The sequence below is a fragment of the Platalea leucorodia genome, assembly GCF_965183815.1.
Source record: "Platalea leucorodia genome assembly, contig: HAP1_HAP1_SCAFFOLD_66, whole genome shotgun sequence".
In the NCBI taxonomy this organism is placed as follows: domain Eukaryota; kingdom Metazoa; phylum Chordata; class Aves; order Pelecaniformes; family Threskiornithidae; genus Platalea; species Platalea leucorodia.
The window spans coordinates 1-15,921 of NW_028121447.1; the positions used below are offsets into that span (position 1 = coordinate 1).

Consider the following 15,921-nt stretch of genomic DNA (forward strand, 5'->3'; position numbering starts at 1 on the left):
CGGCACTGCAGGGCCAGCAGAGCCTCCTGGTCGACTTTCTCAGCATGCCTGGCAGGGACCAGCGCTTGCCTCCATGCCCATCCCTGACCAGGTGAGGGGACAGCCTCGGCTCACTCTTCGCTGAGGTGCTCTCCATCCTCTCTTCACAAGACCTATCCAAAGGGATACGTACCCTGCACAGACAAAAGCCCTGCCTGTGCTGAGAACCCGCACGCTGGCAGTGTTGGGCTGCAGGTGGGACAGACTGACTCTTTCTCCAAAGCAAGGCACAGAGCTGGGAAGGTTTGTCACCACGGTCTGCGTTGCTGGGACACCTTGGCTGCGGTGAACGTCTGGGATTTACAGCATCACCTAACAGAGGGATTTCTGCTGCGGGGTTCACTGGTAGGGAGATGTCACTGTTGCAGTTCTCACTTTCTATGGCAACGTCATCCCTTGTTGTTTTTACTTTCTGACCGTGCTCTGCCTACGTCTGTCGCTGGGTCGGCTCTTGTCAAGGCAGGATCACTTGTAACCGACACTTGCCACAGTAAGAAGGGGTTTCAGAAAAGAATGCCCATGAATGGAGAGGCCACTTAAAGCATCTTACTGCAGAAACCTCAGTCGAGTCTAGCCAGTAAGTAACTCAGCACTCCGGAATACTCTAAATGCTTCATGACCAACAGCAGCCATCTCATACAGAAGTTTGGCCAAAAAACCTCCCAACAACTCACTGTTTCCTCTTCCTCCACAGACAGATCACACCACACAATGCCATCCCAAACAGCACGGAGCCCAAGACTGCCACGGCGCCTTCTATGCAGTATTTCTGGAAATCATTTGGATCCACAGCATTTGAGTTTCTCCTGCCATCCACACCTGGAGGAACAATTCTGCACGTTAGTGTGTCCTGCGCACGACTGGCAATCTCACAGGAGGTCTGACATTGCCAGGAAATGGTCTCTCTCACTTTGTTAGCATCTCCGAAGGAGTGACCATCCTGGGGCTGCAACATTTCAGTAGAAACAAAGGAAACTCCCAAAGCCATTGCAAACCAATGCACTCTGGAGCCTCTCTTTCTCCATCCCTGCATCAGGGAGTGCCACCCCCAGCTCTCCCTCCCCAGCCCAGCACCCACACCCCGAGGGGACGGAGTCAGGCCCTCTCACGAAGACACCTCAACATCGCTCTCCCCCTTTGCCTTTCCTCCATCATGGGCACCACTTGCATCTACTGAACGAGGATCAGATGGCCTCGTTCCCAAAATGGCAGAGTTCTGAAACTCCTGGGAAAGGGGGGGCGGTGGGAGGCGAGCACTTCACCACATCCACAGAGGGTTACCGGTGTCTCTCTGGCACACTGCTGGCAAGAACCTCCACACCCCCGAGACGACAGCAATCCTCAGAGAGTCGCTCCTGGCTCCCTTCAGAACACTTGCTCTGCACTAATAGTTTGGCTGCTGACACCATGTGCAGTAGCCGGCACCAGGGGAAGAGCCTGCAGACACCCAGGGATTTTGAGATATGACACTGGATGACCGAGGGACAGCAATTACCTGCCACGCCAGTTGGTTGAATTGCCCCTGTTTTTCCATCAGAGACTGGCACTGAGGGACTGCCTCCTTCCTCAAGCGCCTCCTTCTCCATGGTCTCACGGTCCATCTCTTTAGAAAGAAAGTGGGTCAGTTTAAGTAGAAGTAACCGTTCCTCCTCAGGAACACGGTATCTTCAGGAGGCAAAATACATTAATCACACTTAGAAACAAAGCCTGGGCGTTTGGGGGTGCACCTCATCAGTGGTCCAAACAATGTGTCATTCACGGAAAAAAATTAAGCACGGGACACTTTCCAGTTTACCAGTAGACGGCAAAACCTGACCTGCTGAGAGACTGGGAGATTGCAGGTCGTCTTCCTGTTCACATTCCACTGAGTTCATTTTGGGCAAACTGCAAGATGACGGTAAATTACTTCCCTCAGAGAGGACAGGAGGACGCTGCAGCCAACTCAGGTGGGGAAAGAGCCCTTTGGAGAAGCACGTCCCATCATGCCAACTCCATCACACACTAAGGGTAACAGCCCCACATAGTGGAATGAACCCCAAGCTCTTGCAACCATGTTCTGGGCACTTTCACAAGTGGCAGTGAAGAGCCCGCAGTCCCCCAAAACAAGAGGAAAGCCACAAACAAGGTATCTAAAGCACAACTACACACAGGCAGCTAAACCACCCGAGACTGAATGCACAGCCTTTCATTTTAGCTGCCTTCAAGGTAGCTGTCCGGCCTCAAGCTGGGTGTCCAGCTTTCACCTGTCCCTGACCCCGAGGCGTCACAGAGTCCTCAAACATCAAGGAGAACAACGGGGCTGGACCAGGCGGTGAAGTCGGGGCTGCTCCGACCCTGGCCAGGGCATGCCTGCAGCCCCGGCAAAGTCTGCCGCTCTCAGCGACCCCAAGCTGCCTGCGCATCCTCTCTGCCGCCCAAGGGCTCTCTCCCCTCCGGCCACTGGCAGCAAGGTGTGAGCACCACCAGTTCCTGCCAGCTGGATACCAGCGTCTGCCCAGAACAGCTCTGGCCAGCGATGGGATAACTGGGGCAGCAGCTGTGCCTGGGACTCAGCACAACTGGCAGCAGAGACTCTGGACCATCTCTGCAGCTCACCAGCACCTGCGAGGTGTGCAATCAAGTGTCAGTGCAGCGAGGCTCTCATCGAGCCCTTTCTGCTTGGGCTGCCTATGGCTTGTCCATACGGGTGTCTAAAACCTCAGCTTCCCAAGCCTTCTGGTTAAGAGTGCTATACACCCACCATGTGCCGCTTTCTCCAGTTGTCCCAGGATTTCCTTTAGGACTTCCGATGACTGCTGGGAAGATTGCCCTAGTCTGGCTTTATACTTTGCTCTTTGAGGACCTTAACAGAAAGGATCCAGTTAAATTTCTCACTACTAAAATACTGAAAAGGAGTGCTTAGTCTGTGAAGTCAGCCAAGACTGACTACTCACCCCTGGGATGCCAGCTGAGCTCCAGCGCAGGATCCAGCTGAGGAGCTGGAGCTGGAGCCACATCTGCAACCAAACACCCGTGACACGTTTCCATCATACACTGTGATATACACCATCATAACTGAACAGCAGAACATACACGGGGATCACGGAATGTCACGGCACACACAATGCAGGTCTATATTCTCACACCTGCACGCATTTGGGCTTGGAGCTGGCAGCTCGCAAAGGCAGTAAAAAGCCATGACGTACCCATGCGATCTCCCTGCGCGTCCGCCCTGGGAGCCAGCCGGGAAGCTGGATATCCATCGCCTCCTGCCACGTCTGGAAACAAACAGAAGAGAGCAGCTCCCGTGAAGTAGTTCCGTATACTTCCTCAGAGCTGAACGGCAGGGAATGCCGTTCAAACGCGGGACTGCTCCACGGCACTCCTCTCTGCCTTCCACTCAGGAGCATCGTGCAGACAGTTCCTGGGTGCCTGGAGCATGCTGATCCAAAACAACTCGTGCACGGAGCTGTCGGGAGAAAGGACTCCCTGGAGCTCCCACCAGCTCTAAACTCAACCCCAACAAGCCCGCTGGCTTTGCAGCAGGCACTGGAAGCAGCGCAGGCTGGCAGAGGCTGGCAAAGACAGCTTCCCAAGGCAGAGTGCCCCAGGGGACATCACTCAGCCTGACCCATTCCCTCTCTACTCTTCTGCATGTCTGAGCATCGGCCAAGAAATTATTAAGTAAAATTTCATACGAACAGAATATGAAACCCTAAATGCTCATGCATTCAAGTGCCATACCTGTGGGATCGCCCTGAGGCTCCCGGACAAGATCAGGCTGAGACGTCTGGTGGCCGTCGCCTACAGGCACAGCTGTAATCAAGCACATTTCCATTAGATGTTGTGAGCTACTTCTTTCCCAGTGACCTGCAGTGACTGGAGGGGAGTCAGGGAATGACGTGGCACCCAGACGTGGGTGGGGGGAGATTTCCAAAGCTGCAGAGGGGCCTGGGTGACCTGTTGGCTGGCACCTGGCAGCTCTCAAAGTACCGTTTCCAGGCCACGTGCAACTCCCCTCAAGGACCGGGTGGACAAACATACGGCCCCTCAGGGATTTCTTACTGGGAGATCTCTGCTGTGCACAAAAGAAGCCCACATGAAAGCACTGGAGGAAAAAAATGATCATTCGCACATCTCATGGAGAAGAGCCCGCTGGCCAGTGAGAGGCTGCACAAGTGCTGCCCTGTCTGTTCCCCTGGCCTGTGGGCTGGGGCTGTGTGTCGGGGACCTGTGTTTGCCCAAGGAGAGCACTGCAGGGCTAGAGCAGGAATGCTCCCGTCTTCCTGAGCGGACACCTCCTGAGGACAGATGTCCCCGAGGCTGAAAGCTGGGACCCAGCTGGGCAGCGGCAGAGCCACGGCCCCAGGCACAGCTGTGAGCAGCCTGGGAGAGAAGTGCTCCTGTGGTCTGTTGCCCCTGCAGCCATCACGAGAGCTGGCCCTGCGACACCCTGCTCGGGTAGCCTTCCCCCGGCCTGCACGGCAGGGCCAGAGCTCTACGGCAGGGCCAGGCACCACTCCTGGCACCACCGTTCACCTGCAAAAGCCCCCTGCAGCAGCCGCGGCCCCTGTGCCTCCCTGCAGGGCATCTGCCTCCCGCTGACCCGAGGAGCTGGCCACAGCTCACCCGTCTCAGCCCAGCCCCACTGCTCTCCCGGCCCTGCCCCACTACAGCCCTGGCCCTGCTGTCACCCCGAAGTGCGGTGGGCTCCGCTCCACGCTGCCCAGGGCTGGGTGCCGTCCCTTGCCCGCCTGCCTACCTAATCCCCGCGCTCGCCACGGAACAGCCCGTGCATCCTGGGCTTGCAGGGCCACCAGGAAGAGGAGAAGAAGGAGGCGCATGGGGGCCACAGCCCCCCACGCCTGCACCATGCTGCTGCTGCTGCCGCTGCCGCTGCTGCTGCTGCTGGCACTGCCAGAGCGGTGCCCGCAACACAGCAGAGCACATCACGGTGACGCACAGCGGGGGTCTGTGACCTCACAGCCCGGCCTCCCCACTGCAGCCACGCCCCCGCGGTTTCGCCCCTCCCCCTGGAACGCCCCGCCCCCACATCTCACCTCGGGAGGGCAGGGCTCCTGCAGGGGAGGGAGAAGGAGACTGCCCAGCTGGAACTGAATCTGGCTGCTGCTGTCAAAGACAATAGGAACTGTTTCTGGAAATGCATTAGCAACAGAAGGAGGGCTAGGGAGAATCTCCATCCTTTATTGGAGGCAGGCGGAAACAGGGACAAGGGACGAGGAAAAGGCTGATGTACTTAATGCCGCCTTTGCCTCAGTCCAAGGCTCCTCAGTCCGAGGAGCTGATTGTTTTGTACTGCACTGACACAGGGCAAAAAAGAAAGGCTGTTTGTCTTGTCTGAACGAACGGCTGGAGAACTGTTACTCACTTGGGCCAGCTGTGATCTTGGTGTTTGCCCTGGCACATCCAGAGATGGGATACACTGCAGGCACCTACTGCCCATTCCTGGTCACGGAGGGCTCCAGACAGCAATGAGAACCTGGAGAGCAGCTGTCTCCCACGGCGGGTTTTGCCCCTTTCCATGTGTAAGCCGCCGGTTTGGGTTTGGTGGGAATGAAATGAATGAACCTAGGAAGAAAGGCATATGAAAGGTCACCGGCAGGCAACCGCCCGTTTAAAGCTCCAGTGTACCTGGAGCAGTTTGAATTGCAGCCTCATCAAATTGCCTTTAAATTATTCCCTGTAAATGACCTTAACAGGAACCAGGATCTTCTGCCAGCATGGTTCCAGTGAATATTGGCCGGGGCAGGGAGGGGGAAGGGAGGATGGGATGGGGGAACAACCCTTCCTGAAAACAACACCAACAACCACACAGACCCTTGGTCCTGAGACGCAGCGCCGGGCCGAGGGGCAGCCCAGGCGTGAGAGCGACCCTGCGCTCAGCAGGACCAGGCCACTCTCTCCTCTGCCGCCATCAGCAGCGCTGGCAGGATGAGGCCTCCCCTGCCCGGCCTCTGCCTCGGCTGCAGCCGGCAGCCAGGGAGGCTGGGAAAAGGGAAATGGGTTTGTGCTGCTCTCCCCAGGGATGTCCTCAGCCAGGGCTGCACTGGTGGGAACTGGTTTCGGCTGCTGAGCGGGGCCCCCCCGCCTGCCCCCGGCCCCTCTCTGCCCCCATTCTCCTCAGGCCGCTGGGCCTCTGGCCCCTCCGGCCCCGCCCCAGGCCGCCTGGCACTGACAGGCCAACACCGGCTCTGCTGATTGGCTCAGCTGTGGCCAATGGCGCAGCTCTGGCTGGGTGGGCGGGAGCAGCCCGGGCCTCTCCTCCCAGAGCCGCCTGTGCCCCCTCAGGGGCGAGCGGGACCTGAGCGGGGCCAGGCTGATGCAGTTTGGGGCCAAGGGAAAAGGGAGCAGGAGAGCAGCACCAAACCCCACCCCAAACGGCTTCCCCCAGCCCCACCCTTCCCAGGCTCAGCCTCACTCCTCTTTCCCGGCTCCTCGGCCCCCTCTCCCCTCCCAGCGCTGCAGGGGGACGGGGAATGGGGCTGCGGGCAGCCCACAGCGCCTCGGCTCTGCCGCCCCTTCCTCCTCACGCCATTCCCCTGCTCCTGCCTGGGCCCCACGGGCCGCAGCTCCGGCCAGAGAACCTGCTGCTGCCTGGGCTCCTCTCCTGGGGCCGCAGGTCCTGCCAGGAGCCTGGTCTGCCCTGGGCTCCTCTCCACGGCTGCAGCTTCCTGATGGAGCTGTCGATGGCCGCCTGAGGGTGACAGCGTTGGTGGCTGGGTCCTCTTCCAGGCGTCCATTTCCCAGAATCAGCGGCTGCTTGAGGCTGGCCGGGAGGTCAGCTGGAGGACGAAGTCACCTGGTCCAACCCCCCTGCTCAAGCAGGGCCTCCTGCAGCCGCTTGTCCATGGGCTGTGGAACATCTCCAGGGATGGAGACTCCACAGTCTCCCTGGGCAGCCTGTGCCGCTGCTCGTCACCCGCGCAGCACCCTTTGCACGTCCCCTTTCTGGTCTGGGCATGAGGGCCCTGTCAGCCCATCTCTGCAGCCTGCCCAGGTCCCTCGGGACGGCAGCACGACCCCAGGCCTAAGCGCCACTGCTGCCAGTCTGGTGTCATCGGCCAACTTGCTGAGGGTGCACTCTGCCCCATCGTCCAGAACATTAATTAAGGAAGATGATAAACAGGATCAGACCCAGTCTTGACCCCTGGGAGACACCCCTGCTTACTGGCCTCGCACTAGGCTTGGTGCCACTGAGCAGCACCCTCAGGGCCCGGCTATTCAGCCCGTTTCAGTCCCACTCGCTGTCGTCTCATCCAGCCCATTTCTGTTTGAGTGACTTGATCTCCATATTTGAAAAGAAGAGATTGCAAGATGGGCACATGCAAGCACACAGCTTTCAAAATCCCAAGACATAAACCTCCCACACTGGGCATTTCCTCCAATTGCCCCAAAACCTGCAGAGAAGAAAACACCCCATCAATTACATATGCAAGGCCAATGAGTGTTTTTAATTCTGGATTTGGCTTTTCTGACTGTTGGTACCAAGTGAGTGTTGTTTTTGCAAGGCGATCCCAAGAGCTGACCAGGGCTTAAAGCTCTTCCTCGCGGGACCTGTGGGCAGGCAGGCTTGCCGGCAGAGCTGTCCGAGTCTCTGGAAGGTCTCTCTGAGCTCTTCCTGGCCAGAGGCAGCACTGGGAGGGGGGACAGGGTGGGCTGCTGGTGCCCTTTGTGCAGCTTGGTCCCTGCTGGGGGCAGTTTTGGTGCTTCCTCGTTTTCTCTTCCTCCTTTTTCTTCTCCTACTCCTCCTCTCTGGCACAACAGAAGAAAGATGCTGTGCTCCTTCTTCAGCCATGGTCACAATCTGTCCCCGTCACCACCGCAGCGCCCTGAGTCTTTGTCTGGCATGTGTCTCTCTGGCGCTGAAACCCTTCTCCTCCTCCTCCCTGCTGAGGGGTCATAATCTGTGGTGTCCACAAACTGGCTGCAGACATCATAGCCCCGCTGTGGGGATCTGCTCCGCTCTCTCTGCCTCAGCTGCTCCTGAGCAGCCCTGGGTGTGGGAGACCACTTGGAGCTGGCGTTGGAAGGCCCTGGAGCTGTGTCATCCCTTGGGGCTCGGTCACGATGTGGAGGACTTGTTCTCACCCTCTTCCTCCCCCTTCCTGAGCAGGGGTAGTCCGTGATCTCCACAAACCGGCTGTGGAGATCATAGCCCCGCTGTGGGGATCTGCTCCGCTCTCTCTGCATTGGCACGGTTTGCTTCTGAGCAGCCCTGCGTGTGGGAGCCCACTTGGAGCTGGCGTTGCAGGGCGCTGGAGCTGTGTCATCCCTCGGGGCTCGGTCACGATGTGGAGGACTTGTTCTCACCCTCCTCCTCACCCTTGCTGAGCAGGGGTAGTCCGTGATCTCCACAAACCGGCTGCGGAGATCATAGCCCTGCCACAGAGATGTGCTCTGCTCTCTCTGCATTGGCAGGGTTTGCTCCCGGGAAGCACTGGGTGCAGGAGCCAACTGAGAGCTGCTTTTGGAGGGCCCTGCAGCTGCATCATCTCTGGGAGCGTGATCATGCCTTGGAGGACCAGTTCTCCTCCTCCTCCTCCCTGCTGAGTGGTCATAGTCTGTGGTGTCCACGCACCAGCTGCGGAGATCTTTTCCCCACTGCGGGGATCTGCTCCGGGCCCTCTCCTTGGCTCCACTCTTCTGGCAGTGGGAACAAGGGCTGAATCCATGCTCTTCTTTGCTGATGTCTTCTCGCATGGTGTGCAGCACACACTCACATGGTTGAGAGCACAGCGGGCACGCAGCTTTCCTTCTGGACACCAGCCTTACACAGCCACAGAAGAAGCGATGCAAGCAGGAGCCAACGTAGGAGGCGATGCTGAGCCTGCCTGGCCAGATGAAGCCCGGCCAGCCTGCAGATGCCTCCCGTGCACCTGCCCAGGTTAGCTGGCTCTTGCTGGCTGTTGCAGAGGAGCTGCTGTCCTCTGCAGAGTCCTCCATGCCCAGCGCCACGTCCTGCAAAGAGAGCTGTGAAAAGGTCCTGCCCTTTCCTCCTGAAAGGACCAGAAGAGTGAGGAAAGCCCAGAAGCTGTGGGAGGGGACAGCTAAGGGCCTCCCAAAGGCTCTCCTGGAGGGCTGCAAAGGCCAAAGGGCCAAGAGGCAGACAAGTGGGATGCTTTGAGAGGGAGCAGCATTGGGGCTGTGAAGAAAGCTGCAGTGTGGGAGGGAAAAGAGAGCAATGCCAAGAGCCCAGAAAGAAATCCACTGTCCACCTGCTGCCCTGACCCACCTCCCCACAGTTACCTTAGTCCGACGAGGCAAACCCTGTGGTCCCACAGAGCACGCCTGTTTGCTGTCAGCCCCCCGCTGACTGAGGAAGGGACGGGCATATGATGGTGCTGGTGAGGAAGAAGCCCTTTCTCCAGTTTTCAAATCAGAGCACCTGGAGAAACAAAGAGTGATCTCCATTTAGGTCTGTTCTTGCAGCCTCCCCTGGAGTTCAGTCATTTTCTTGGAGCAGTTTCTGTGACAGAGAGAAGACGTAACCGAGACTACAAATGAGAAATTCGATTGGGTCTTCCCACCAGGTCTACACCTGTCAGAGCAAGTCCTTGTCTTTATACCCCCTACAGCCTCCATTTCATAGAATCGTAGAATCACAGAACGGTTGGGGTTGGAAGGGACCTTAAAGATCATCTAGTTCCAAGTCCCCTGCCATGGGCAGGGATACCTTCCACTCAATCAGGCTGCTCAATGTCCCATTCAACCTAGCCTTGAACACTTCCAGGGAGGGGGCATCCACGGCTTCTCTGGGCAACCTCTTCCAGTGTCTCACCACCCTCACCGTAAAAAATTTCTCCCTAATACCTAATTTACATCTTCCTTCGTTCAGTTTAAAACCATTCCCCCTCGTCCTATCACTACACTCCCTGACAAAGAGTCCCTCCCCATCTTTCCTGGAGGCCCCCTTTAAGTACTCTTCTCTACATTAGCCAGCTTCAGAGAGCAGACAAGGAGCAGTTTACAGCAGGGCAGGAGCCGAAAGCCCGGCAAGGAAAGGTAAGGACGGAGGTGGGGTAGTTCAGACTTGACAGCACTGAATGATGCAGGTAGGAACTGTCTCCTAGGACCGAAAGAGAAACACTCAGGAGGATGAGAAGAAAAAGAGCAAAGCCAGGAGAAGGAAACGTATTCGGAACACATTTGAATACTGGTTATTACCTGACATAGAACAGTAGATAGGCTTGCTGCCTGAGAACTGTGTTGATGTCAGAACCATCCACAGACGCATCGTTCATCTTGTACCACAGTCCATCGCTGGCCTGCAAAGAAAGGCATCGATAGCTGGAGATGAACTGCCTGGTTTCTCAGGGATAACCCAGGCAGAAAACTACAGAACCAAGAGGACGCCAAAAGAAATCCAACGCAGCCGGGAAGGAGACCTTCTCCCCCAGAACCTTGGCTGCCAGTAACCCTGCTGTGAAAGTTTGCCTTCCCCAGCACACATTTTTCCCCTGCTAGGAAGGAAGTTGCTCTTGACCTTGGTGTAGCAGAAATAGTGTCCTGCATGACAGCTAACACCGCTGTGTACCAGGACAGCATACAAGGCGTAGAGGAGCGGTTCTCCTGCTGTCCGAGATGTGTATGGCCGAAGATCCAAGTGCTCAGGATACTCCACCACCTACGGAGAGACCAAGAAGGCTCAGAAATGATCCTGAGATAGTACATGGAACAGCCTTCAGCATGTAATGGTTTGGGTGGCAGGAAACTGTTCTTTCCCATACTGCTTTGGGAAATCTCCCGCTCCAGGAAGAGAAAGTTGCACTCCAATTGCGTACGCACCTTGCTGATCTTCCTGCCGGTGAAATGTTCAAACCTTTTCAGACACACGGTGAGAACCTTGGGCACGTGATGGATTGTAAACCTCTTGGAGGCGGCAACCATCTTGTCACACCTTGAAACCAAGCACAGAGCCAGATGCTGAAGGGCAGCCTTTTTCCCCGCCAGAAGGCAAGACAAGCTTTCCTGTCTCACACATCCTGATGCTGTTTTAAGGCTATTCAGAACCATAAGTGCCAGATTAAACAACAGCTGCGACCCATTATTGTGCATTAAACCTCCTTGAAAAGATGACTTATGCACGATGACATGCAGCACCTTCATGAAGGATCTAGCATTAATATGTCGTTAGTAATCATCTTACTTGCTACAGTTAAAGCAGTTTTCACCATCCAGCTGCTCGGGTTTGACAAAGTCCTCCAGAGCCGTGGTGACAGATGAGGCTGCCTGGAGGAGGGAGAAGGGAGAGCACTGAGCTCGGGGAAACGCCCTTGCCCAAACACTTAGCTAAGAGCTGCCAAGAAGGCCCAGGTAGCTGAGGCTGAGGAGACCCACTGTGAACCCACAAGCAGTGTCCAGAAGGAGGCAGAAAGAGGGTATTATGCTAAACATTTCCCTCATTTCCCAGGAATGCCCAGGGCTATCAAGAGTGACCTCTCTGTGGCACCACTCAGTTCAGCTACCGATGGGGTGCAGGGTCATCGTAATGAAAACAACACAACCCATCCGCCTGGGAGACAGACGGGTGTTGAGAGAGGGCAAAGGGAAGAAGGATGAGAGTCCCTCAAGGGTGCAGGGAGGATAATGCGTGCTTGTCCAGCTTAAAGCCAGCACCTAGAGGGAGACCACTGCCATGGCCTCCCCGGAAGGACACAGTCCATTCCACTTCCCACCCACCACCAAGCTCTCTTCTCTTGGGGTTGCAGTATTTGTTTTTACGCCACCTGCGTTTATTCTGGAAAGCTACAGGGGCCTTGGGATGTCTTGAATCCCAGTTACAAACCCTCTTACATTTATATCCAAAGGAACATCCAGGAAGGCCTCGTAGGAATCGGAAACCGCTTTGCAGCTCAAGCACGTGACTGCAAGGCAAATCAAAATGCTCAGCGATAGGGGAAGTCGACTGACTGCGCCGGTTTACGGCCTCCATACCTGCTACGCCAGTCACACAATGAGCTGTTTATCACAGGCAGAGAGAAGGACACAGACAATTCCAAGGAGAGCAATAGTCATGGAAAAGTACCTCTGGATCTCAGCATGCCCCCAAATATTTGGTGGACGATGGTAGTTGCTTGAGAAGAGACATCCAAGCTGTTAATAAAGGGTAAGGCAGGGAGGTCAGAAGTAGGGCAGAGAATTTTCTCCTCCAAGAGTTTTGCTTTGTCTGAAAAGCCCGTCTGTAGGGTTTCCTTGATGGGAGTACGCCAAGGAGTCCAAAGGGCTCAGGAGCATTGAAAAGGGAATTTGCTCGTGCTTACTCGCTGCTTCCACTCAGACAAGCTCTCTGCATGGCATCGACAGTGCAGCGTAAGAACTCGTGGGCGTCTTCCTGCCTGCCATGCTGGAAATGTTCTCCTATTCCTAAGAAAGAAGAAGTTAGTAGTTGTCCCCCACAGGAAGGGAAGGAAACCTGTAAAAGCACCTGGAATGACTCACGTGGGAGGACATTGACTACAGTCCAAGGCTGGATGGCACTGGCTGAGGAATGCAGGACCTTGTTAACGTGCGCTTCCATTCTGCACATCATGCAGAAGCCTTGCTGGCGACCTGAAGAGGAAGGGAGGGAGGGAAGCTTCTCAGGTTAGCGAGATATCCAGAGCGGTGGGAAACCTAGTGGAGATCTTGAAGTTACAAGGACAGCCCCCACTCCTCTTCTCCCGAGGTGCCAATGGCCCACCGAGCCTGGGACATTTCAGTGCACAGAAAACTTTCTTCAGAGGGATGCTGAACTGACAAAAGTTTTCTGTGCAAGAAGCAAAGAGAGTTTAACTTGCAGGCATAGGGACCGAGAGCGGGGGCTAGAAAGAGGTGCCTTTCTGAAGATGAACACACCAAGATAGGACAAGGGGCTTCTAGGCTTGAGTGTTCAAAGCACACCAACTCGGGGGATTGACAGAGGAGGGCTGCTTTTGTCCTCAACCAAATTCCAGATGCTGGGAATCCTTGGGAAGAGCCCACCAGATTTGCAAGGAGCTGTTCATAAAAGTACTGACACGAGCGGCTGTGCTCACGAGACAGCAGGTAGTTGGCGAGAGGGGGTGTGTACGTCAGGCACTGCAGGACGGAGTTGAGGTAGCACGTGTTGCCCAGGTTGTGGAGTCCTGCTCCAGCTCTCTGTCTTTGCTGCCAGGCCATGCAAAGCTTCTCCGGGGGGAAGAGGATCCTCTGTGGCAGAGCCATTCCCTCGGCAATGGCTGCAGGGAAATGACATTGGAAAAGAGACGAGACGATGCTGTTGCATGAAAGCATCTTTTAAAAGTCGAGTTCTGTACAGGAGCCCCCAGGACAAGCAGCTCTAACCTCCAACACAGAACCACTGGGGGAAGCCTAACACTGCCATTGACAATGACTGGTCAAGAAACAGTTTTGGAAAAGAGTCTGTTGCCCTGCTTACTTTGCCAAAACACCATGAAACCCACACTCTGATTTCTGTGCCTCAGGCTACCTTCCTTTCCCTCTAGACTCCTGAACTGGATTATCAGGTCAAGTCTTCCCTTTTCCTGATTGTAACTTGATGAAAACAAGGAAGTCCCTAGCCCAGAAGGTAACCCTACTGATGTCAGACCTTTCTACGAGCAAAGTCCTCTTTCAAAGTCTTGTCCATAGTGGCAGGGGAGGGACAAAACGTGTTTTCCTGTGTCTAATCAAAAACACCTGGGCGAGCCTGGATGATTGCAAAGAAATAACTGCAGTTCAACAAAACGATTGAAAAAAATTCCCAAATTCCAAAATTCCAAATGAAACCCACAGATCAACGTCTGCCATCAGAAGTGTTTCAGTGGTACTTGTAAGTGCTGCAGAGCTGCAGGCTGACGGCCCTGCTGTCCCTGTCACAGGACTCCAATTGACAGCAATTACCAAGGCCCTTTTGACGGACTGCATTGCGTGTCACCTTCTCTGAAGGGGACCTGCTGCTTACCTGTGGCCAGCATTAGCAGCAGAGCCCTCTGGTCTCCAGCCCACACTTTCCCACCTTGTACACAGGAGTGACCGGCTTTTGGCCGCTACTTTAATGGCTGCCTTTGGCGTCCTCCTTTTCTGTCTCCCTTCCTACCCCATCAGTCAGGGTGGGCTTCTTGTCATTCCAGGCTGAGCCCAACGCCTCAGACTACACTGCCACCCCCCTACTTACCTATCCTGGGATATGGTAAAGAAATATAAGAATTCGCAAAGAGGAACTCTACCCAGAGCCCATATCTGGCCAGCCTAGAAAGGTGTAATAGCTCAGCCTAGAGCTCGGAAGGCACAGACCAGCCTATACTTTTATCCCATGTCTACCTACTCTATGATGTGTCCTGAAAGTCAAATCATAATTACCTTTGACCGAGGATGGAAGTTGAGGAGAAGTGGGCAGGAAATGATAAAGGGTTGGAAAAAAGTGGGTACGCAAGTAGCAATGGAAGGAGCTGAGTTATCCCGAAGGGCAGCTCAGCCCAACTAGCTTTCGCTGGCCTGCTTTTCCGGATTCCAAGCCCTGGCCAGGTGAGGTCACAAGCACCGGGTGGGTGCTGCATCACTGCCCCTTTGTGACATGGGCCCACATGGGGGTGAGTCCCCTGGAGGCCACACAGCTGCCCTGGCCCGGGCACCTCCTGCAGCCATCAGCCGCTGGGCTTCCCCATGCACTGCTGGCAAAGGGCTGCTCATCTGCCGTCAGAGCTCCCGCCTCCTCCCTGAGCCACACCAGCTGGATGAATAAAAACCTGCCCAGGGCTGTAAGCATGCCTGTTCCCAGCTTTGGCTGCCACATTTGGGTTGCTGAGGGTTTCTTTTCCACTCTTCCCAGGTACAAGACTGTGTCCATGAGACTCGTGGAGCAAAGCACCTGGTCTCTTACAGGTTCATTTCCAATGAATTTTTTCTGCCCCCAAGATACAGCCACGGGCTGGCTCTGAACTAGTGCTCCTTGTTCCTCCGTTTCATTCCCTGGTGAAAGGCGGCCACCCCTATGAAAGGCGGCACCACTTTGCGGTTCCCAACGGGAACCACCACCCCGGAACTGGCATCCCCGCCCCGGCCTGGTACCAACACCCCTGGTATCTCTGCCCTGTCCTGCTGCTGACAGCCCCACTGCGGGCATCCCCACCGCAGGCTGGAACTGGTGTCCCCAGGAACAGCATCCCCACCCCACGCTGCTACCATCGCCCCCAGTACCTCCAACTCCCACCCATCTACGAGCAACCCCCGCAAGTACCTCCCGGGGACCCCCACAGAGGGACACCCCAGGGGCTCTCTTAGGAAAATCTCATGCCCTAACTATTGCAGCAATTAGTCATGAGAGTATGAAATTGGGTCAAGTTCCTGAAGACAGACAGATGGATAAACATCTAGTTGACATTGTATACTGCACAGTCATGGTTCAGTCAGCATGACTAAAGGGCCCCAGCTCACTGCAAGGAGGAGAAGGACAGCCCCCACCCTGAAGAAGAAAGGATGCCCCTGGATGACCCAGCTCACGCCAGCATCCCAGCCCCTCCGACACCTCTGTGAAACCCTCCCCTTATCTGCCATCAGAGACCAGGATCTGCAGCCAGACCAACTCCAGGGATGCCAAGATCAAGAAAGCAGCAGATGGATGACGACACCACAGAATTAGAGTTGCTTTGCAAAAAAGCAACCTGTGTGTGTGTTAAGCAGCAATTGGTAAAATTGTATCGGACCTGAACGCTTGAAAGGCATAAGAAGCATGTGTAAAACTGCATTTGTGGTGCCCCGGTTTGAATGGGACATCTCATGCGCACGAATGCAAGAATTCCTCTTGTAGTGCTATACTCTGCGTCCCAGCTTCCCTCCTCAGTCAGCATAGCCCACTTGCCAAATTTTCATGACAGCTCCCCATCATGGCTACACAGTACCGGTACCGGCACTGGTTCCACCACA

At 55.5% G+C, this 15,921-nt stretch overlaps 1 protein-coding gene across 1 annotated transcript; it reads right to left on the reverse strand.

Annotated features, from left to right (window-relative positions):
• Positions 1-10,522: 10,522 nt before the first annotated feature.
• LOC309603381 (ubiquitin carboxyl-terminal hydrolase 42-like) lies at positions 10,523-13,221 on the reverse strand (the record flags this gene model as incomplete). The annotated part of the gene is made up of 5 exons (XM_082338245.1): positions 10,523-10,603; positions 10,900-10,936; positions 11,186-11,241; positions 12,311-12,367; positions 13,048-13,221. Coding segments are annotated over 5 exons (405 nt in total), but the record flags the coding sequence as incomplete, so codon positions are not given.
• Between the last annotated feature and the right edge of the window lie 2,700 nt (positions 13,222-15,921).